The 24,592-nt window shown below is 43.5% G+C and overlaps 1 protein-coding gene and 1 long non-coding RNA gene across 2 annotated transcripts; one reads left to right on the top strand and one right to left on the bottom strand.

The window, feature by feature from the left end:
* Positions 1-19,207, top strand: LOC148684453 (uncharacterized). The gene is made up of 2 exons (XR_015946215.1): positions 1-1,362; positions 14,558-19,207. It is a non-coding gene; the product is annotated as an uncharacterized LOC148684453 (long non-coding RNA).
* ESM1 (endothelial cell specific molecule 1) lies at positions 6,627-14,850 on the bottom strand. The gene is made up of 3 exons (XM_035100542.3): positions 14,550-14,850; positions 9,342-9,497; positions 6,627-8,268 (listed from the first exon to the last, which is right to left on the bottom strand). The coding sequence occupies exons 1-3, from the start codon at positions 14,848-14,850 to the stop codon at positions 8,168-8,170; spliced, it is 558 nt and encodes a 185-aa protein (XP_034956433.1). The 3' UTR covers positions 6,627-8,167.
* Positions 19,208-24,592: the final 5,385 nt, after the last annotated feature.

The raw sequence follows: 24,592 nt of genomic DNA, 5'->3' as shown, positions 1-24,592 counted from the left end.
CTACGAGTTTCAGTCCATTTGCCCATTTTAAAAGGTGCATTTCCTATGAGCTTGAAGAGCACAGAACTTACATCATTTTGGAAATAAGAGAGGAAATTAAAGTTTATTTTCCCAATCCTCTTACTGTGATAGTGTTACCTTCAATAGAAAGGGTTACTTATGCATTGTGTGTGTGTGTGTGTGTGTGTGTGTGTGTGTGTGAGAGAGAGAGAGAGAGACTATTCTTCTCCCGAAACTATCCTGTAAGGCAGTGGAGGTTTAGGACCAGAGTTTTACTTCTCCTAGATGGGCTACTAGGTTGATGAGCCCCACCTGCCCCTCACTTCCCTCTACAATTGGACCCACTCTATTGGTTGCATGAGCTCTGAGAACACAAGAAGCATCCTGTTCTCATAGTGGCCAACCAAATTCCTGTGGGAAGACTGAAAGCAGGACAGAACTCTCCCCACTTGTGATTTCAAGCAACTGGCATTCGGAAATACACTGCCTCCAATAGTGGAAGCACTACAATATGTAATACAATCTTTGAAATAAGAGGTTACTTGTTATCCCTGGATTAAAAACCTTTCCTTTAAGGCTATGTAAAGGTAAAGGGACCCCTGGCCATTAGGTCCAGTCGTGACCGACTCTGGGGTTGCTGTGCTCATCTCGCGTTATTGGCCGAGGGAGCCGGCGTACAGCTTCCAGGTCATGTGGACAGCATGACAAATCCGCTTCTGGCGAACCAGAGCACCCGGAAACGCCATTTACCATCCTGCTGGAGCGGTACCTATTTATCTACTTGCACTGTGTGCTTTCAAACTGCTAGGTTGGCAGGAGCTGGGATCAAGCAATGGGAGCTCACCCCGTTGCGGGGATTCGAACCGCCGACCTTTCGATCTGCAAGCCCAAGTGGCACAGTGGTTTAGCCTTTCTGCGCTAGAAATAGACTTCTAAGTAATAGTTAACTTAGTGACAGCAGCAGAAAATCTCCGTAGCCACAAAGTGGAAGAAAAGTAACCCTCCACCTGCAGCAGAATGTTTGATAAAATCTATTCTGAAATAGTAGTGATTAAGAGGACATATTTCAGAAGGAGCATCTAATGAGCAAAAAGCAAATAAGCTTTTGGAACATGGGTTGCTTTTTGTCATGTTTTGGAATGATAGATATATGTGCATTTTGTGCTACCATAAACATTTCATTTGTACGTTGGTGTGAATAAAAACAAGAAATCAATTGTGTACAAAGAACAAACACAAAATAGGCAGAATTTAGGTATTGTGACTTACTGGAGGAAGAAAGAGGTGCTGTGAACTGGAAAGACAAGCATCCTCAGCACAACAGTTAAATGCACAACATTTTCTGTCTGTGGCTACTCAAAAGTAAGAGGCTCTGTGGTTTTGTGGTTAATTTTTAGAAGATTTTGATCATTTTTTAAAATTGTTGTTGGCCATCCTGAGCAATAGCAGGAGAAAGAGTGGAGTATAAGAAGGCTTAATGAATAAATAATATTACTCCAATGGGAAGATTTAATAACACTCCTGTGTGCCAAAGACTATGCATCTTTGAGTCGGGAGACATGGAGGACATTCAACCCTATTGGCTACGATGCCCTTTATATACACCCCCTAGACAAAAATTCCTTGATTACATCCTTTGCTTTCTCTCTCTCCAACCGACCTCCCCTTGAGCAAATCTCTGTTTTGCTGGCTGGCAATAACATATTTATTACTGCACACAGGTTGCAAATTTTGCCTTGGCTGCAAGTAAGTTGAGAGCTAGGCACCAAGACAAGTATCATAAGGGTGTGTGAGAGAAGTGGAGTGCTTTACCTTATGCGGGTGTGATATTTTGCATTTCTGTATGTTTGCTTTGCTGTTGTTAGCTGTTCAGTTTTAAATTAATTATTTGTATTTTACGCATTATGACCAATTGTGACTGCTTATAGCTTTTAGCAATAAAGATTTCGTTCATTCATTCAGTACTCTGCATTATCAGTGCACTTTTATGCATGTTGATACAGAACAAACTTCCTGGTGTTTAGGGTGGCAGTCATAAAGAATGAAAAGATAAATGGGATGCATGAAAGTCTGCACGTGTGGTTTTCCTGTGTGAATCATTAAGGGGCTACCAACAAAGCATTGCACATTAAAAATATGTTTGCAAGGTTGCAGATTTCTGCTTGTCAGTATTTTGAATAATGTCAAAACCTATAAAATTAATCTAGAGTTAGCACAATCATTTCATTCAATTGCGATTTTGTTCCAAGAGATCATTTATTCAGAGGAACCCCAAAATCAGATAGTTTCATTTTGACCTCTTATGACAAGCAAAACACATCCATAAATACCCAACTGTAAGCCTTCTAAGAGCCTGTCAATGAACCAGTTTCAACTTGGAAAATTCCTGTTTTCTCTAGACACAATAAAAACAGGAAATATTTACCAAATTCCCAGGTGTCAGGAAATACTTTCAAAACATTGTGGTGATCAAAAACAGACCATTTAAAGACATCCGATGCTGTGTGCAGGTGTTAATAATGGTATTTTCATTCAAAATATATTCTTTGGCACCCCGGAGATGGATTAATCCATGCTCTTTAGCACCCTATAAAAGTTCTATTCATGCTGATCCTCCGATGACAGAGATAAGGAAGTCAGTTTTTCATACTCATGCTCATGAATTTTGAGCTATTTGTGTTTCAGCCTGAACTACACTAGCTACAATTTTGTAACCTTAAATTGTCATTAGATTAGCTTTCTTTGTCTTTAAACTTATTAACAGCAGTGTGTATGTCATTGAGTTATAAAAAGGAAGATTTTCTGAAGAGCTGAGGGGACACTCCAGAGCAGTGGGACTGTAATCATGAGAAGAAGGCAAAGTCCCATGGTCCAAGTCCGCTTAGAGATGGGGGGGGGGGAGAAATTCGATTCAGTCCCCCTTTAAAATGAAGCTGCTTAATTTGCATTGTCCAAAACTGTGTGCAAACACAACACAGTTGTCCAGTTGAGCAAGAATGCATATTATTAAGGAAAATATAAATATTGGGGAAGATATGCTTTGCAAAAATGTGCATGTTACGCAAAATTGCATACAAAAAAAATTTACATCAGGAGAAATTCACATTAAGATTCTGGTGGTTTTTTATGAGAGCTTTTAAAAAAAAACCACCTCAAAATGTGGGCAACTGATCTTAAAACAGGAAAAATTATAAACTGAAATTGACAGACTTTTCTATGGCATAGGAGTTCACTTATAGAACCATGCTTGCAAATACTGTAAACTAGAGAAGAAAGGCAGCAAACTGATCAATTTATGGAGTCTTTTTATCCTTTATTCAGCATGACAAGATTCAGAAGGCATTCCAGCCTCATTCAGCTCTCTGTTGTGGGTATGTGATCCTTAGTCACTGATTGTGTCAGAACATTTTATAGAATGCATTTTGAATTATACCTCTAGCCACCGTTGCATAACATTGACCAGGCTTCAAGAACACTCCTTTATTCAATGAAATCTATAGAAGCCAGGATTCTCTCACTAAAGGGGAAGCTGTTTAAGGTGAAAGGGGTCCTCAATAAATAGAAATGGGAGACCTCAAGTAAAATAAATCAATTTTCCAATGTATAGAACTGTAGAGGGCAGGTTGGGGCAGGTTCCACAGGGGGGTATGCACTGGGACAACCGATCTCAGTGATCACGGGTAGGAGGAGGAGTTACGCTAAGACCAGACCATGTCATTACCGAGGAGGCAGGCTTAGTCGTTGTTTGAGGACTATCCCTGCCTCCAGGTCTGGTCCTGACCGGATGGATACTGGAATCAGCAAGGGATACCCACATGACCTGAAGGTGCTGCTGTGCAATGCCAGGTCAATGATCCACAAGACTACTGCCATCCACGACTTGACTGTGGATGGAGGATTTGACCTGGCATGTGTGACAGAGACCTGGTTGGATGAAGCAGATGGGCCTGTCCTTGCCACCAGGTTTCTCTTATGCACAGAAACCCAGGCCATCTGGGCGGGGAGGGGGGTTGCAGTGATTTTTAGGAAGTCATTAATTTGCACCAGGCGTCCTATTGGTAAGACCAGGTTTTCTGAGTGCATGTTCTGGAAGTTGGGCAATAGGGGCAGTACAGGATTCCTTTTGGTGTACCAACCTCCCCGCTGCACCAAGGATTCCCTGCCCGAGCTGCTTCAGGTCGTGTCGGATGTGCTCTTGGAGACACCTAGCTTGGTTGTCTTAGGGGATTTTAACATCCATGCCGACATGACCTTACAAGGAGCCGCTCGGGACTTCGTGGAAAGCATGGCCTCCATGGGGCTGTCCCTGAATAAGTCTGGCCCAACTCATAGCCGCGGACATGCCTTGGACCTGGTGTTTACCTCTATGGATGTTGGTGATCTGACACTAAGTAAAAGCGAAACTAACAAAGTGCCATGGTCAGATCACTACCTGGTGCAACTGGACTTCTCCGCGACCCTTCCCCTCTGCAGGGAGGTGGGACCTACAGTATTCGGATGGTCCGCCCCCGCCACTTAATGGATCCAAATGGTTTCCAAAGAGTGGTAGGGGATGCTTTATCCCATGTTGATGGCCTTTCAGCCGATTCCCTGGTGGCCTGCTGGAATGTGGAGTTAACCAGGGCTGTTACCTCCGAGGATGTGGACAGGCTGCTTGGACGAGTGAAACCAACCACCTGTCTCCTTGACCCTTGCCCGTCCTGGCTAATAAAAGCGAGCCGGGAAGGGCTGAGCGATGGGCTCCGCGGGGCGGTAAATGCTTCCCTCTACGAGGGAGTATTCCCAGCCCCGCTGAAAGAGGCGGTCATTAAACCGCTTCTTAAAAAACCATCTTTAGATGCAGCTAATATGACCAACTATCGCCCAGTCTCAAATCTTCCATTCTTGGGCAAGGTGATTGAGCGAGTGGTTGCTGAACAACGCCAGGCATGCCTGGAAGAAGCGGACCATTTGGACCCCTTCCAGTCGGGATTCAGGCCTCATCATGGGACTGAAACTGCCCTGGTCGCACTGGTTGATGATCTCTGGCGGGCTAGGGACAAAGGTGAGAGCTGTTTCCTAGTCCTGCTGGATCTCTCAGCGGCTTTTGACACCATCGACCATAACATCCTTCTGGACCGTCTAGAGGGCTTGGGAGCTGGGGGCACTGTCATACAGTGGTTCCGCTCCTTCCTCCTGGGCCGTGTTCAGAAAGTGGTGGTGGGGGATGAGTGTTCAGACCCCTGGGCTCTCACTTGTGGGGTGCCTCAGGGTTCTGTCCTCTCCCCCATGCTTTTTAATGTCTACATGAAGCCGCTGGGAGAGATCATCAGGGGGTTTGGGCTGGGTGTTCATCAGTATGTGGATGATACCCAGCTCTACCTCTCTTTCAAATCAGAACCAGTGAAGGCAGTGAAGGTCCTGTGTGAGTGCCTGGAGGCAGTTGGAGGATGGATGGCGGCTAACAGATTGAGGATGAATCCTGACAAGACAGAAGTACTGTTCGTGGGGGACAGGAGGCGAGCAGGTGTGGAGGATTCCCTGGTTCTGAATGGGGTAACTGTGCCCCTGAAGGACCAGGTGCCCAGCCTGGGAGTCATTTTGGACTCACAGCTGTCCATGGAGGCGCAGGTCAATTCTGTGTCCAGGGCAGCTGTCTATCAGCTCCATCTGGTACACAGGCTGAGACCCTACCTGCCTGCAGACTGTCTAGCCAGAGTGGTGCATGCTCTAGTTATCTCCCGCTTGGACTACTGCAATGCGCTCTACGTGAGGCTACCTTTGAAGGTGACTCGGAAACTACAACTAATCCAGAATGCGGCAGCTAGACTGAGCTGGGAGCGGCCGCCAAGACCACATAACACCCGTCTTGAAAGATCTACATTGGCTCCCAGTACGTTTCCGAGCACAATTCAAAGTGTTGGTGTTGACTTTTAAAGCCCTAAATGGCCTCGGTCCAGTATACCTGAAGGAGCATCTCCACCTCCATCATTCTGCCCGGACACTGAGGTCCAGCACCGAGGGCCTTCTGGCGGTTCCCTCGTTGCGAGAAGCCAAGTTGCAGGGAACTAGGCAGAGGGCCTTCTCGGTGGTGGTGCCTGCCCTGTGGAACGCCCTCCCAACAGATGTCAAAGAGGAAAACAACTACCAGACTTTTAGAAGACATCTGAAGGCAGCCCTGTTTAGAGAGGCTTTTAATGTTTAATAGATTACTGTGTTTTATTTTTCTGTTGGAAGCCGCCCAGAGTGGCTGGGGAAACTCAGCCAGATGGGCGGGGTATAAATATATTATTATTATTATTATTATTATTATTATTAGAGTTGTAAGGGACCACACCCCCTGCAACACAGGAATCTTTTGCCCAATGTGGGACTTGAATGCATAACCCTGAGATTGAGTCTCATGCTCTACCGACTGAGCTTGTTTTGCTCTGTCTTAAAAACGGAAAAAGAAATGTAACTCAAAATTAGATTACATGCAGAAAGTCCCAGTTTCAATCTCTGACCCTTCTAGTTGTTGTTGTTTAAAGGATCACAGTATATTGTGACATCAGGTATTGCAGGGGTGGCTAGCGTGTGGCCTTCCAGATGTTGTCAGACTACAACTCGCATCATCCCTAACTATCATGAACAGAATGTGGAAGCAATATGTTTCTATCTGATTTATTGGGAAATAATACACATATACACTTATAAACATTGAGCTTATTACATGCACATTCAAAGATCCATCATAGTCACAAATATCTGACAAAGAGCAACAATAAAAGAACTAAATTCATGAAAGTATTCACAGCACTATTTAAATAAACTCTCTCATTATGCCTGCCAAACCACATTTATTTGACTAAAAATTTCCCGGAGGAGTCTCAAATCTGATTTGCTTCGAAATGATCCATTGACTTACACAGGAATTGTTTGCACTTTTCTGTACTGCTGATTGTGTTGGCACTTCCATTGTGAACTCCCGTCTTCAGACTGACAACTCAGCCTTACAAATTGAAGCCAGTCTAAATGTTGGTCTATTGCAGCAGGGGAAATTTGGTTCAGCACCAATAAATACATTAAGAGGCCTAAGGGGGCTGCCCCTAACTTATTTTTTACACTTTGATGACCTGTAAGAGTTTCCTCTTATAAAAACTCCACATTTCCTACAGAAAGTTCATTTTAATTCCAGCTTCCTTCATTCTGTTCCAACAGGTGCATTATTTACAATATTTGCCGCTATAGTGTTTTTACATAATTAGTAGCCCATACAATCTACAGCAGTTGAATCACTGTTTAAAAACTGCTGTAAACCTGCCTGGGTTTGTCACACTTGAGATGTGCATTATGAGCTGTGGAAAGTAGGTTTGTGGTCTTTCCTGTGTAAAAGGAACCTGACAAAACTGTGAGGGTGCAATCCTGCAGACAAGTGGCCTTAATCCCATTGAATTTGATGGGATTTACGGTATATCGCTGAAAAATGTGGTTTTAAGCCACCATTTAACACTGAACGAAGGGTGCTTAAGGGCATGGATACATTTTCAACTGGGTAAAGGCAGCAATGCCCTCTTACCAGAGAGTAAGGCCCACTGAACATAAGTAGCACGTAACTCCAAGTAAACATACATAGGATTCAACTGCCTGCAAGTTTAGCTGTGTCTTGGATTGTGACGGTGCAGCCCTGATCCTAGGCATGCTTACACAAAAATAAGTCTCACTGAATTCCATGGCTCTTACTTCCATGTCAATATGTGTAGGGCTATAGTCTTCATATTCAAAATTAATACTGATTCTAGTCCCTTTTATTACATTCATCAGTCTACCAGGATATCAGCTATAAAATTTACATTTCCTAACATTGGTAGACTTATGTCACCATACAATCCCTATGTTTTAAATGAATGAATATTTTGTGTAGGGCTTGCAGATTTGAGATGATTCCTAGATTCATGTGTCCTTTCCAAAAGAGTTTACATTCAACAGTTCATAATGTACTTTAGTATTCTAATGACAATTAAGATGTGTTCTTTAAAACATGTACACTGTACACAGTCATATACTCTTTTCCTGAAGTTACAGACTGGATTCGTTTATTTGTTTATTACACATTACTATTTCCTTTGCTGGAGCAGATTGCTGAACATTCATTATAAATGTGAAGAAAGCACATCAGTTTTGAAAGTCCTGCCCATGTAGGCGAATATCAGCGAGGGTTTAGCCATTTCGTTATGGGGGAGTTAATGGCTTTTTCTTTGACAAAATCCTCTTTTACAGAATTGCCGTCACCGGATCCCATTTCATTCGCTGAAAGTTTAAAAGAGAGAAAGATTATTAAATGATTTCCCCCATTCCTTTGTGCCTTCGTCTAGAACAGGGAACCGTTGGCCCTCCAGATGTTGCTGAACTACAACTCCCATCTGCCCCAGCAAGCATGGTCAATGGCCATGGATGATGGGAGTTGTAGTTCAGCAATATGGGGAGGACCACAGGTTCTGTGCATCAGATCTAGAAGATATTTAAATATCATGGCTACAATCATGGAGACCTTGTCCCTCCATCCTCTTCTGGTCTTCACCTTAACAATGCATCTGGACATCATTCTGCCATGGGAGACTCATGTGTAATATCTCCCACTACCATACATAGATCTAACCCAGTGTTTCACAAACTTGGGTCTCCAGCTGTTTTTGGGCTACAGCTCCCATCATCCCTAGCTAGCAGGACCAGTGGTCAGGGATGATGGGAATTGTAGTCCAAAAACAGCTGGAGACCAAAGTTTGGGAAACACTGATCTAACCAATCTGCCTCGGGGGTCCCTTCCAACTCTACAATTCAATGACTCTATGATTCTATGCCCTTCAACAAGGCTGTGCATGCAGCATAAGTTACTTGCATATGCAGCCCTGGAGAGGTGCATGTGGTTGTGTAGTCTGATGACTGGGTGTTATAGATCTCTGAAGCACAGCTATGTTAGTCTCTTGGGACAAAGGCAGCAAGGAGTCTTGCCGGCCAGCAGATGCAGAAGGCCCCCAGGTTCAGCTCCTGGTTTCTCCAGCAGGGGTCTTCTGCCTGAAACCCTGGAGAACTACGGTATTGCCAGCCAACATAGATGGCCATTGATCTGACTCGGTATAAGGCAGCTTCCTATGCTCCTATCAGAAAGTTCCCTTGCATAGTGCCATGGTGCTCATGCACAGCTCCTGTTCATTCAATGCACTTGCATATTGCTTGGATGGGAACCTCCAGACATGGTTGCACTACAACTCTCATCATTATTGGCTGTTGTCCATGCTGGCTGGAACAGACGAGAGGTGGAGTCCCGACAACGTCTGGAGGGACCAGTTTCCCTGTTCCTGCTTTGAGAAATTAACACATACCTGCATGTGGAATTAGCTTTCGTCTGCTGGGGGGCTTTGATGCAGCCAGTTGGAAAAACGAAAATTTCAGACATTTCCCAGTTACTCTGTCGCATATGCCAGACTGGCAGTTGCAGGTTCTCCGGCACTCCAGTCCATAGGTACCGTACGGACACTCTGCAAGACAGAAAAAGAAACAGCAGTGAATCTATTATGAATCACAGAGGGTTGGACTAGATGACCCTTTGGAGCCTTTCCAGTTCTACAATTCTACGATTCTATGGATTCCTAATTATGGAAGACTCTGATTATATACCTTGAACTTCACTTCTCTCCCACCCCCCTTAATGATTCAAAGATTTTCATAATAAAACAATTTGAAAAGCAATAATATGAAAGCAATTCGAAAAGGAAAAAAAGCAACAATGCCAACATGTGTGTGTTTATATCTCTTCATATATTTTCCACAGTTGCAAGCATGTTAATAATATTACTTTATTACTTGCAAAAGACATGTTCAGTTAAATTGTTTCCTTTGCCTTTCCTGAAGGCTAGACACAGATTTCGACCTTCTAAAAATATATAATCAAGAGGAACAAAGGATGCTAGCTAGAGATAAAGTGGTTGGAATTAAACAGTTATCTTTGCCGTGTCGTTAACAGTCATCAGCAGCTATCAGTCTGTCAATCACTTCCACCCTTCTGAGTAATACCTCCCCCCCCCCACCATCTGACTACAGTACAAGCGTCTGGGGACTTCTGCTTCAGTGTATCTGAAGAAGTGTGCATGAACACGAAAGCTCATACCTATGACAAACTTCGTTGGTCTCTAAGGTGCTGCTGGAAGGAATTTTTTTTATTTTGTTTCCACTACATATTTAAAGCTTGATAATGTGCCAGGAAGACAACTAAAAAGTCACCCCCACTGCAAGACGTTGGATGCTGCTTTGACGCAGCAGCAGAAAGCAATTCCATGCTCCTGAAATTAAAGCAGGTTGTGAAGCGGGTTTTCATTTACATCCATTTGAAATGCAAACATAAAATCTCCATTGGCTAAAACACACATAAGAATTGTACTCCTATGAAACTTTTCTAATTACTCTTCACTTGCAGTGACCACACCACCAAATATATTGTGCAAGGGAGACTCAGGGGGCTTCCAGGCTGCTGCTACTTTTGAGTGGGATTCAATCACATACTGGCAAATTCAGTTATGCAATTCAAGTTGGTTGGGAGGTCTTTTGCAACATAGCTGCCCCCTATTCCCCCCCCCCAAAAAAAACCAGACTATTTGTTATAAGAAAAGTGATGAGAACAGAAATGCATGGAAGTGCATGAGATAACATGTGCTTGGTGCAACGCCCTCTAACCTCCCTGCAAACTTATCAGAATAATGAATGCTCAATAAATTGCCAAAGATTGTCTAATCTCCCTGCAAACAGCTTAGGAGAAATGCACAGTGTTCAGGCTGCCTGGCCTCTGGAAGCAACCTCAAAAGTCATTTAAGCCTTGCCTAAGAAACCACTCGAGTACCTCCTTCCAACCAGGACTCATCACCTACAGGGACATGCTTTCGTAGATGGGTGAGGAATTCTTGCATGTGAAGCTTTTCAGGATCCCACACAACCCATTCCAGGCCTGCTCTTGCGTAGCTCTTTAATAAGTTGTAATCAGGCTTCTTGGGAAGGAGTGTGGGAAACGGACTGCAGCACCTCCTCTGACTCCCAGCCTCTTTCAAACAGGTGATTAGCCGGTTTGAAGCTTATTTTACAGGAAGGTTCTCGTTCCCCAATGGATCAAAACGTAAGCCTGCAAGCCTAAGCACCTAAGTAAATACATGGGACCTGCAACATAATGTTGTCATGCCCGGTGATCCTATTCAGATTACTGGACACGCCATTCCATTCCCCCCACCCCTCAGTCATTCCACTGTTGTTGTTGTTGCTGCTGCTGCTGCTGTTGTTGCAATTCTACAAACTTTGGATTCTCCCAAGCCTCTGGCACATAGGAGCCAACTCCTAGATGCCATGAGGGTTTCGGTCCCCCACAACAAAATATTTGAGGGGGCCGGGGCCCTGCAAAGTTGGTGGGCATTCCCATTCAAATGGTGTTTGTGCACTGCGTCATGTGATCAATTTTGCAGGGTGGGGATTACCTGGGCCCCCACAATCTTTTATTCAAGTTGGCACCCCTGCTCTGTCATACTGATAGTGCCATTTTGGCTATATATGAATATAGCCAGTTATAACGTAAGCTCACTATAAGTGATAATGATGCCACTGAAAACGACTCCACTGACATACGATCTGTAGCATACATTTAAAGTATACCGGTGCACATTTAAAGCAAATGGTTCCCCGAAGAACCATTCCTGGGAATATAGTTCCACCCTCATAAGAGCTACAGTTCACAGCATCCTTAACAAACTACAGTTCCCAGAAGTCTTTAAGGGAGAGCCATGGGCTTTAAATGCGCGATGGGTGCACTTTTAGTGCAAAGAGAGTACTGAGAACATCAAATGAGATTAACTCCCAGGGAATATGTCTAGACTTTAAGGATGCAATCCTTGCAATCCTATGTATACTGTACTTACCTGGCTTCCTGAAATGTCTATATTGGCTCATGTGCAAGCATGCTAACCTGCGTTTCAAATCACTTAGGCCATCAGAATCCTATAAATAAAAATGTCTTTTTTGGTAGCCAGATTTGAGGAATCCAAACAGCTTCCGAAAGCTATTACCCCCTAGGCAGAAACCGTAAGGAAATGTACATTTTCATAGAATCATAGAATTGGAAAAGACCTATAGAATCGTCTACTCCAAACCCCTGACACTGCAAGAATCTCAACTGTCAATGGCCTAAAAACCTCAAAGGAAGGAGAATCCACCATGGGAGTCTGTTCTACTTTTGAACAGCTCTTTCTGTCGGAAAGTTCTTCCGGACATTTAGTTGGAGTCTCCTGCCTTATAACTTGAAGCCATTGGTTTGGGTCGTAGCTTGCTCCATCCTCCATGTGACAGGCTTTTAGTTATTTGAAGATGGATATCACATCTCCCCTTTACCATGCCAAATATACCAAGTTCCTTCAACCATACCTCATAGGGCTTGGTTTCCAGACCCTTGATCATCTTGGTTGCCCTCCTCTGCATGTGTCAATATCCTTCATAAATTGTGGCACAGGTGTGATCTCACCAAGTCAGAACAGAGCTGTACCATGATTTCCCTTGATCAGAAGACTATACATGTACCGGTACTTCTGTATATTTCCAGGCACCTAACAACCTGTATATTAGGTTACTTATTAAGCAGAGTAAAAGTGGTAGATTGGACTACTAGTGTATACAACTTCAGACTGCAGATGGGAGATTGAAATTTTTAAATGAGCCCCTCATATGTTATAGAGGTTAGAGTGTCGGACTAGGGCCTGAGAGTCCAGGGTTCAAATCCACATTTCATCATGAAGCTCACTTGGGCCAGTCACTGCCACTCAGCCTAACCTACAACAAAGGGCTGTTGTGGGGATTAAAAGAAGAGGGGCAGAACCATGTACTGTATGCTATCTTGAGCTCATTGGAGAAAAGGATGGAATATAAAAACAATAAAAGAGGGGGAAAAGACTCTGCCCATATATGTCAAACTAGTAACAAACTAGTTCATTAGAGAAAAAGGTTTAACATTTTAATATGAGACAGCACTCAGCATTTTTTTTAAAAAAAGTTCATGCACACCCCATGGGCACTCTGAAGCGGAACAGTCAAGAATTGTATTACCTTTTCAAATGGCAAAATTTCAGTTTTATGTACATGTGATAACAAATCAATAGAGTCGCTTCATCATGTATTATTTAAATGCCCATTATACATCTTACCCCGGACTAGAATTTTGAACCCAGTTATTTTGGAAATTGCTGATAATCTCTCTGAGACACAATTGGCTTGCTTGTTGCAAGATACGATTCCCCAAAGAACACTGCAGGTTGCTAGATAAGAATCTAGCAGTTTCAGTTATTTCATATAAAAGACGCCATGAAACACTCCAAGAATATTGATACTATATTATTCAAAATTCCAGCTTAAACGGCTTTGCAATATTACTTTCATCATTTTTGCCTGTAAAATTGAGAAGATTGGGTGTATTAGTTCTTTTAGTCTTTTTTAACTGCTGTGTCGAAGATTATAATGCGTTTGCTTTTGTAATTGAATGTATTTTATTTTATTTCTGTTGTGGGCTCATAGCCGAATAAAGACATCTATCTATCTATCTATCTATCTATCTATCTATCTATCTATCTATCTATGTATTACCTTTATCTGACAAAGTACGTACATTGCTTCTAACAAAGTTGGTGCCAATAAGGGCTGTATCTCTGACATCAGTACAAAACACCTGTTAGGTGCTGGGGAGGAGAGGGGGAACAAGGAGGCATCTGAAGACTCACAGCACCCATCTTGGTGCTATGGAAGCTATGCACACCTGGGATAGCTTTTTCTCATGCAAGAAAACAGATTGCATCCAATTCAATTTGATTCTGAGTAGACTCATTAGCATTAATAGACCTAAATTAGTCATGCCCATTAATTTCAACGGGTCTGAGTATGACTAATGCTGACTATCACCCTGTATCTTCACTGCTGGGTGTGGGGTTCTCACCAAACAAATCTTTTGTACCACAACTCCTGTTGTGGAGTGCAGACTACATTCTCTTGGTCATCTATGCTCCTGGTCAGACATGTTCACCTAGGACCACCCTCCTGAGAGTTTTTCCCTCTGTGCATATCTCCCAGTCAATCACTAAAAGTTGTTTCTGTTAAAAAGTGTCCTTTTCCAAATGGATGCGGCCTGGCTAGTTTCTGGAAGGCCAGCATAAGAGTCGGTTAGGTTTAAGACCTACCTCAGCCATAGATTTCGCTGGCATCCTCAAGCAACCCTGCCTCAGCCTCCGTTTGCAAAACATAGAAATTACGACCTACCTTACCAAACTGTGAAATGAAAGCACTAGACATAATATTGATTTAACAATAAATAACCATTTGTGTCTGTCTTCATCTCAGAGAGGCTTTTGCCAGGCTTTTGCCAGGATAATTCAAATGTGGATGGGTGTTGCTGTTGCTTTTAAAATAAAGAGCACTAATTGTGTATTTCTGGATGAAATCACCAGCTACTACACATGGAGAGTGTCATCCTAATTGTCATGACTGGCAGTTTTATCCAGCGACTGTCCTTTATTTACCTTTGCAGATACCGAACTCGTCACCAAAATCATCCTCTTCGGAAAAAAACTGGCACTTCAATCCGGGGCCGCATTTCACGCCGTCCATCCCTGCGACGGTCCGGTAGCACGTCTCTCCCAAGGCTGCAGCACAGACCCTGCAGCAGCCGCAGTCATCCAACACCAGCTTCTTACAGTGCACCAAGCTTTTGCATTCGTTGCTGTTGCAGGACTCAGGGCAGTCCACAGCATACTTGGTACTCCAAGTAGGTCCAGCATTTGTGGGTACCAAAAAGAGAGTGAAGACCAAAAAACGATTCATGTCTTTTGGTGCTAGGTGCACGATTTCCACTGCAGAAGAGCAGGTTGAGAAATTTAGCTCTGAGGTCTTCTTCTGCTGCTGGGACGTAGTAGTTGGAGTAGAAGTAGTAGTTGGGAGATCAGCTTGCAGTTTTTTGAGCCTTTATACAGCCTACTGCTCACCAGGCCTGCCGTCGTCAATTTCCTCAAGCTGTCCTCTTGCCAGCCTCCCTTGTTTTACTTTGCGAAATCCAGGATGAAGGTTGGATTAGCACGCTGCTGCCATCCAGGAATTGAAAAGCCTGAGCTGATGTAATCTGTTATGTTTAGTTGGGTTGTTTTCCAGTGAGGGCTGAAAACTCTCATATCCGTCTCAAATGCTCAAGGATGTCTGCCAGAAAAGTGCACGGGGGTGGGGTGGGGAGGAAGAGCAGTAGTAGGTTACATACCTTTCCTTCAGGGCAACATTGGCTCGATCCCCTTGCAAATCACCCTTTTCACTACAAAAGCAGCTCCCAAAGCCAGAAAGAGATCGTATATCTAACTACATTGCTGCCATGGTCAATTCATTTTCTAAACCCCTGCTACCAACCTTGGTAATATAAAGTGATGTCTTGTTACTTTAAAGCAGGCATCCCCAAACTGCGGCCATCCAAATGTTTTGGCCTACACCTCCCATGATCCCTATCTAACAGGACCAGTGGTCAGGGATGATGAGGATTGTAGTCCAAAACATCTGGAGGGCTGAAGTTTGGGGATGCCTGCTTTAAAGTAACCTTCCCTGACCGGGTGCCTTCCAGATGTTTTGGACTCTGGGTCCTATCAGTCCCAGCCAGCATGGCCAATGTTCACAGATGATAGGAGTTGTGCTCCAACAACATCTGGAGGAACTCAGGTTCGAGAAGGGTGCTTTAACTCTTATTTGGAACAAAAAGAATAATCCTGTCAACATTTAGGTTAGGTAGTTAACTGAGGTACTGTGTTCAAAGAGACATGCCAAAGACAACAAAGTAAGATAGGTGTCAAGGTCTTGTGTTTTCACCTTCAAATATCTGACAGTTATCAGTTCAGTATCTTTTGGCTGATATGCTGTTCCCAGGAGCAGAGGACCAATTTATGGGTATGATTCTCTGCCAAGATTCCAAGTTATCTTAAGGCCACAGGGAAGGGCTGTGAATGAGCGTTGGAGCATCTGATCTGCATGCAGGCAGTGTCAAGTGTGTGCCAAGTGAGGCTGAAACATCACAACCTCCTGCTCCTGGACTCTGGTGGAGAAATTTCAGGTCATCCATTGGAGAAAACCAAGGCTAAATGTTCACATTTCTTTCTGTTTAAATGGCATTCAGGCTTTCAAAGCCATTGCAAGGAAGAGCCAGTAGAACAGCTGTTCAAACTCAGGAGGCAGGAGGTAAGACAGAGACATTCTACTCATGAGAATCATTGCTGAAGAGAAATAAATCTTGGAAGGCGATGGGCCTTTCTTTCTTCTAATTAGGAATTGGAATCTTTTCATGTTTCTATTATTCAGTGCCACTTAGAGCAATTTTGAACATGACAACAGTGGGGAAGGACCATGGCATGTAAGTGCTATTCACTTCTCACTGCTACACTCCTGCCTGTCCCAGAGACAATCTCCCCATCCTCGGCGATGGACACTCCACCAGGAGAGATGCAAAAGTTTCATTTTGTACAATGGTGGGGAATTCACAAAAGGAAGCACAAGACCCTTTGAACAGCTGCTTCTCTTGAGTCATCATGAGCCATCCTGAGAGTCCCCCTGGATGTTCCAGAACTTAAGAACCACATAGTGGTCAAACCACACCCAGTGTACTGTGTCCAATTTTGGGCACCACAATTTAAGAAGGATGTTGACAAGCTGGATCATGTGGAGAGGAAGGCAACCAAGATGATCATGTGTCTGGAAACCAAGCCTTATGAGATACGGTTGAAGGAGCTGGGTATGTTTTTCCTCTGGAAAAGAGGAGACTGAGAGGAGATGTGATAGCCATCTTCATATATCTCAAGGGCTGTCACAGGGAACAAGCTTGTTTTTTTCCTGCTCTGGAGGATTGGACTCAAACCGATGGTTTGAAGTTACAAGAAAGGAGAAACACCAGGAAAAACTTTCTAACAGTAAGAGCTATTCGGCAGTTGAATGGTCTCCCTTGGAAGGTGTAGATTCTCCTTCCTTGGAGGTTTTTAAGCAAAGGTTGAGTAGCCATTTGTCATGGATGCTCTAGTTGAATACAAGAATGACAGAGGGCTTAGGGGATGTGGAGCATTAAGTCACAAACATACCAGAGGTTCTTTGGGCAGTCATGACCAAGTGATTGCAGATTTGCTATGCAAATTCAAGAACATCTAACTCATCCAGAATGTGGCATCCTTGGTGTGCTTTATATTCTTTTAAAATAGAAGCTATTACCCAAATGTGGCTTCCAAGAAAATACAAAGAGGTTTGGAACCAGTTTGGAATGTTGGAATGTTGGTGATGATGACTCACAGAACCTCTTCCCCCTCCCTTTGCTCCTTTTCTCTGGCAACCCAACTGGCCCACCCAGTGCCCACACCCTTCCTCTCCTTCTGTTCTTTTGGCCTTCTCCTTGCCAACAACTTCTAAAAATATTGAACTATTGTCATGGAGCAAAGTATGCCAAACTGAGTGAATATACACAAAGCAGGTTTTATTCCTAGTCTTTATTGTGAGCCCAGAATGTGCACTTCTGCACTCCCTAGGCTGTTGATTTCAGCTTTGCTTTGTGCGAAACATATGTGGTTTGGAGTCAAGACAACTGATTTTTAATTTTAAAATTGACTTTACAAATTTATAAACCGCTTCAGAGCTGAAGCTACCAAAGCACTGTAGATAAAACGCAAGAGGTATAAAGTGGCGTCACATCAAGAGGGCTTTTATACAACCATGCCACATGGTGAAATTTGGTTCACCACGATGTTGGATTATCCTAAACCATAAGAAGAGAGGCACTGAATCAAAACATTGGTCGGCATAGCTTAGTATTGCCTGCACTGACTGGCATTGGCTTTCCAGGATTTCAGGCAGGGGTCTCTCTTAGTCCCTCTTGACTGTGAGTCCCAGAAGACCTGTTCCCTGACTTGCAGGCCTTTTCCCACCTGCCCCAGGAGGTCAGGGCCCTGACTGACTCCGGCTACAGAAGCATAGGTGCCAACTCCCAGATTGAAAAATCCGGGATCGGCACCAGAAGTCGCGCTGCGGCCATTTTGGAACTGGGCAGAGCAGCACCGGAAGTTGCTTCTACGCATGCTCTGCCCATTTCCAAAATGGCCACAGCGCCGGAAGTCTCTACCACTAACACCGCGTGGGCTCAATTTGGAGAGCACCAGCATCGCTTAGGTTCAGCAAATGAAGGTCTTTTGAGCATTCCATCCTCAAAGCTCACTGCCTGCTTGGAAACACTGTCATTTCATTTTTATTTGAGCAGCCGATTCAGGTGGAAGACAAAATGTTTTGCAACATAATTAAAAAATACTCTGCTTTGTTAATCATGGTAATGCATATAATATTTTAGAGATTAGTTGACTGACATGCTTGCATGACATGCTGTGTGTGTGTCTGTATGTGTGTGTGTCTGTGTGTGTGTGTGTGTGTGTGTGTGTGTGTAATGCACACACACATTTACATGCAAGAATGTCTTTCTGTTATGGACGACTGCGCTGCTCCTGGCGTCTTCTGCAAATATATTTAGGAAGTACTCATTGTGTAAAATACCAAACAATATCTGATGGGATGAAAGAGATTGCTGGCACTTTTGAGCTTCCTCGAGGAAAATATCCTAATGAGGTGATAAAAATAGAAGTGTTAACACAGATGTGGCCCAAAAAAGGAGAAACTTTTTTAAAAAACAAACAAACAAACAACCCACCAAATTCAGTCACAAACTCTTCTGGAACAGATCCAGTGGTATGTAGAATGAAAAGCTGCCCATATGACAAGCTTGTAAATGGGCAGCAAAAGAAATATTATTATTATTCAACACATGTTAAAGAAAGCAGAATAAAAGAATGTAATATGTACAGTTAATTATGCTGGGTGAAATAATGGAGACAGGAGACACAAGTTAAAATACCTTTAGTTGAAGGTAGGGATGGCTGAATCTCACAATTTCAGTTTCTCTCAGTTTCTAATTTCTCCAGTCTTAACTTCAATTCTCCACATTTCCACATCAGTTTGCAATTACCGTATCATTATTTTTACAAGTCATCATGAAAAGTCATCAGCATTTTAGTGTGAATTTCTCCTAGTATATAAATTTATGTACACCATTTCCCACAATATAATGCATTTTATGTTATTTTCTCTAATATGCATTTTTGCGTAAACTTTATCCTAATGTGTGAAATTTTGTACTCATTACTTTTGCTGGCAAACTACATTGGAAAATTCGTAGAAGTGCAAATATCAAAGGATGTCGGAAAACGGTGCTGCATTTTTGATGCAATGAGTTTCACATACATCATTACTGTTTATGATACAATACATATTTAATATGTTCACTGCTTGTTATAAGGTATAATATAGCCATTTGGACATCTGAAAACTATATTAGTTGATTTCTAAACTTAGGTGCATTTGAAGAAACCATTCTTCACATTCCAGAACTCGCTGAGCCTTCCTGTCACTTCTTTTGTACAAAGCTGTAAGCACAAAATACTCATAGCTGCCAAGTTATCCCTTTTTTACAGGGATTTTCCCTTATGCTGAATAGGCTTCCTCGCGAGAAAAGTGAAAACTTGGCAGCTATGAAAATACTACGTATAAGAAACAAGAGTAAGGAAAGATACTTTATGAATTCCAGAATAAGATTCCAGGAACAGATGACTAAAAAAAAACCCCACCCAATTCCCTCCTTTGGTATTATTTCTCTTGTTGTGACTTTTCAAAGACTTATTAATTGTGCTTTGTTTCATGTGACATTGTGGCTCAAGATTATTCAGTAAAAATAGATGCAAGGGGGAAAGAAAGGTTTGGGCATTAGATGCTTTCTTGACCACAGCAGTACCATTTCAAGGTTTGTTTTTTTCCGTAGGGTGTGGGAAGGGATGAAGATATTTCAGAAGTCAAGAATCCCAGCAAGGTTCAAAGGCTTGTTTCTGATACACTCTCAGAATACAACTGTATTTTTAAAGTTACCTTTGAGCCTGCTTCCAGAGTGTTGCTGTTTTGTGGGCAGGATTCAGTTATACACTGTCAAATTCAAGTTGCACAGGGAAAGTGGATTTGTTGGTCTTGCGCAATAAACCCACCCAGCCACAAAAAAATAAAGTTTTTTTGGTAAGGAAAATGATTGGAAAATGCACTGGAAAGTGTGGAATAATAATGGCTTGCTGTGGTGTTATACAACCTTCGCACACACTCTTCTGAAGACACACACTTCATGCACACATCTGAAGAAGTGTGCATGCACACGAAAGCTCATACTAATGACAAACTTAGTTGGTCTCTAAGGTGCTGCTGGAAGGAATTTTTTTATTTTGTTTCGACTCTTCCTCCGAGTATCCAGATATTCATTTGGAATAGTGATGGGCAAACTAGCCTCTGTTTGATTTGAAATGAGTCACCATGATGATGGTTTTCTAGGCAACTTGAGAAAGCAAAACTCACTTTCCCTACAATATTTTAATTGACTTTAGTTGTACTGCATTAAACTGGCTAAAAATCTGGGCACAGAATTCCTGCTCACACAGACCTAAGCCAACATCCCCAAAGGAGGACATTTTAAGGCTCAAAGGGCAGGGGCAGGAAATAAGTTGTGCAACCCCACAGTTCATCTACCCAAGCTCTAGGGAGTTTCCAAACCAAGCTCATAACATAAAGGATTGCACTGCTGTGTTTTCTTGACCTCTATAACTTACAATGAGACATTAGAAAGAGAGGACAAGATGTCTTCAAAGATGCTTCACTGCTTGGTAAAAATCACACTTCACACAGAAATTTAAGTTTAAGTTTTTTGGCATAATTTTGGCCACAACTTTATTTAAAATACAAAATGTGAGTGGTTGCTTAGGCATTGGTTACGACTATCTGACATCCGCCTGCCTGTGGAAGTCAGGGCGAGGGAAACAAATGGAAGAGAGAATGGAGACAGGGGTCAGAGACTGTACTCTCCTCAACTGCTCCCAGAGGCTCTTCCGTGGCCCTAGCCCCTTGTAGGGGGTACGGACAAAAGCATGGCGAGCCCCTGAATTCCTTTAACGGAATTCCCCGCGCAGCAGCAGCATTGTAGGGTCAGGCACGGCCAACCATTTCCCCTACAGCAACCATTGGAGGGGTCGGCACAGCCAATCCTGGCCCCTCCACCAACCAGCAGCATTGGAGGGACCGGTACAGCCAGTCCTGATCCCTCCACCAACCAATTTATTAACCAGTGCCTAACCACCAACCTTACAAGTTGTGACGAATTGCTACGCAGTAGGCGAAAACCAAGTTGCACCAGCCAATCAGCCAAATGGAAAAATTCCTACCAGGCCCCTGTCCCAAAAGCAGACGACCCCATGACAGGCATAGCCTAATTAAAGGGAGGGTGGGAGGGTGATCCGAAGCTCGCAGCGAAAGAGAAAGTCCACTCTGCGAGCCTTGAATATAATCAATCAAAAATTGCAACATAGAAATCTCCCCAACAACCCAAAATCTCCAATTACTGTTGTGGCCATCCAAACGATCCCACCCAACAGCAAGAGGAGGGTGTTTTGCTAGCCCCCACCCCAACACGTGCTCTCCATGAAGGAGAACACGCTTTGCAATTTTTGAAGAGCCCAAGCTTTCTTCTTATGCTGTCGGTCCCTGGTAGTCCTATAAATGTTTGTTCATATTTAAGTCCCACTGTGCCCAGTGGGATTTGTTCCCAGGTTGACGTGCATCGAATTGCATAAGAAGAGCCTAGCTGGATCAGGCCAAAGGGTCATAAAGTCCAGCATTCTGCACACACAGCAGCTAACCAAATGCCCCTGAGAAGTCCACAAGCCGAATGCAACAGAACCCTCCCCACCTGCAGTTTCCGGGAACTGACATTAAGAGACAAGCTGTTTCTGACTGCAGAAACAGAAGATAGTCATCTTTATGCTATGTCGTGTCCTCCCTTAAAGAGGGGACGTGTTGCAGTGAGACCTGGCAACCAAACCCTGTGTTGTGGGTGGGTACCATATGATTGGATAGCCACAACACCCAATTGGTAGGTCCCTTGATGCAGGGTTCAATCAGGCCAATGGGATGCAGGCTAAACGGATCAAGGGACCTATATATATACCTATGCAGGTGACCCAGAGCTTCTTCTTTCGGTGCGTGCATCAGAACCCCCGCCCACCTCTCCCTACTTTTAGGGCTTGTGCACTTGACCTTGCTATGCCGTCGTGTATCGTCTGTCGTTGGGACAGGGGCATGCCAGGAATTCCCCCCACTTGGCTGATTGGCTGTTGCCATTTGGGTTTCGCCTGCCATGTAGCAAATTGTCACAACTTGTAAGGTTGTGGATAGGCTCTGGTTCAGGTGATAAGGATGGGGGAATGCTCTCGCCATCCCTATGTGAAGGGTATTCCGTTAAAGGAATCCAGGGACTCAATGGTTTGGTCAACCCTGTGAGGGGGTTGTGCCCGTGCCTAAGTCCAGGGGGACAGCTGGGTGGTGAAAATAGCATGTTCCTGGCTTTCCGCCTATCCAGGTGTTCACCCTAGGCTGACCTATGGTGTGCCCTGGGTCAGTGCTACCTGCAAAGGTGCAGGGAGCTAGTCGAACCAGAGCCTATGCAACCACTCACTTACTGTAATCAATAAAGCTGTGGCCTAAATTCTGCCAAAAACCAAACCAAATTTTGGGTCTGTGTGAATTTATTTAAGGGAGAGGTTTAAAGGTCTGAACATGCAAAACAGTCCAGTTCCTGGAACTAAGCCCCACTGAATACAGCTGGGATTTGTCATAGGCCACTGCTATACATTGAAGGCTGTGTCTGGTGGTATCATTTGTACCCACATGAGTCAGAAGGAGGAGGTTGTGGTCAACTTAGCAATTTCTCCGTCACATCATGAATCTCTTCACCTCGGAGACATCATACCTCCTGTTACCTCCACACACTACTCTGTCCCCCTCAGAAGGGAGTCACCTATCACCACCACATGTCTCTTCCTCCTCTGAGGAGTGGCAGGAATTGTTTTGTATGCTGTACCTTCCACAGCCACCTTGGTGTATTCTGAGGTTTGCAACTGCTGTCTGGCCCATAGTCAGATTCCGGGGTGAGGGCATGGGATCAATTTTGCAGCTTCTTTGTTGTGAGCATCAGAGCAGGCATGTTGGAGAAGCTGTGGACGCACAAGATTCCTAGCCGCTTTGTTTCTCCGACACACAGCCCAAAATGAGCCTGGAGCTATCGTTCTGCCTGTTAGAAAACAAACAAACGACTGGAAGATACATAGCAGTAGGAGGGCCAGAATGTTGGACTACGATCCAGCACTCCAATCTCCACTAAGCCCTGAAGCTCACTGGGTGACCTTGGGCCAGTCTCTCCGCTTAATCTACCTCTTAGGGTTGTTGTGGGAGGGGAGAACATGCACACCACCTTGAACTCATTGGGTGGTAAAAGGTGGTAAACAAAATGTAATTAATACATTAAAAGGGGGGCAAAAGAGAACCCAGATTTGCATAACATTTGCATGTGTCAATTTATACATACAGAGAGAAATTTGCAAATCAATCATATAATTTAAATAGAAATACAGTACGGAAAACCAAGAAAATCTTTAATAAAAATTATTATTTTTTAAAGAAAAAAGAAATATAGCTATGCTATTGTTTAATTTCTCTCTGTTTTCTGGCCTTTTAAAATATCTTTGCAACTGCCTCTTAAAATCCGCAGGTAAATCTGAATAAATAAAATCTGAATAAAATAATCTTGAAAAGCCAGCAATGTTTGTTCTTGTAGCTCTGCTCTGTAAACATCTCTTACTACCCTCAGATCACGTCACCAAAGAGGAAGCATCCTTTGACAGCACTTTTACATGGATAAATGACCTTTGCTTGGAAGATAAGCCAAAGACTTATCCCAGCAGCAGCAGACAGGTTCCATTCTCAAAACACCACTCTGCCAGGAAACAACATTTGCAGCCATGCCTACATTGTCTGTTGAGAGCCAGATGTGAATTGCTGTCAACAACAAAGAAGAAGAAGAAGAAGAAGAAGAAGAAGAAGAAGAAGAAGAAGAAGAAGAAGAGGAGGAGGAGGAGGAGGAGGAGGAGGAGGAGGAGGAGGAGGAGGAGGAGGAGGAGGAGGAGGAGGAGGAGGAGGAGGAGGAAACAAATCCTGCATGGAATGAAATGGGCTTCATGCAGCGACAGAATGAGAGAGAGAATTTCATTACCATCCTGTTCATAAAGTGCAGGACATTGTGTGCACGTTTAATGCCAGCTTGTCTCTCTGCTGATTCCCATATTTCCCTTGTAACTGGTAAAGTCATTAGAAGCTTATTTAAAAGGACTTCAATCCTGACCACAATTAGCCTGCTGAAATCCCACTGGAATTAATGGGATTTAAGTAGCGCTCTGCAGCATTTTCAGCCAAGGAAATGGATAAACGGATAAATTTCCTTTGTCACATTCATATTTATCATTATGCAAGGACACACCATACAGATAGTGCTCAGCATTGCAAAATAATCTGCAATGAAACAAGAAGAAGGCAGCTAAATCATGCAAACTATCCTGGTTAATGCACGTGTTGTTGTTGTTGTTGTTTAGTTGTT

This window comes from Zootoca vivipara, chromosome 10 (genome assembly GCF_965207765.1).
Source record: "Zootoca vivipara chromosome 10, rZooViv2.hap1.1, whole genome shotgun sequence".
In the NCBI taxonomy this organism is placed as follows: Eukaryota; Metazoa; Chordata; class Lepidosauria; order Squamata; family Lacertidae; genus Zootoca; species Zootoca vivipara.
The sequence above is the reverse complement of the archived record's forward strand: the minus strand, read 5'-3'. Positions and strand labels throughout refer to the sequence as shown.

Bases quoted from the DNA above. Each gene is read 5' to 3' on its own strand.
- ESM1 (XM_035100542.3), bottom strand. From the start codon at position 14,850: ATGAATCGTTTTTTGGTCTTCACTCTCTTTTTGGTACCCACAAATGCT. The intron at 9,498-14,549 runs GTAAATAAAGGA...TCTGTCTTGCAG, and splicing joins CGAGTTCGGTATCTGCAAAG to AGTGTCCGTACGGTACCTAT. The intron at 8,269-9,341 runs GTATGTGTTAAT...TTAAACTTTCAG, and splicing joins AAAGCTAATTCCACATGCAG to CGAATGAAATGGGATCCGGT.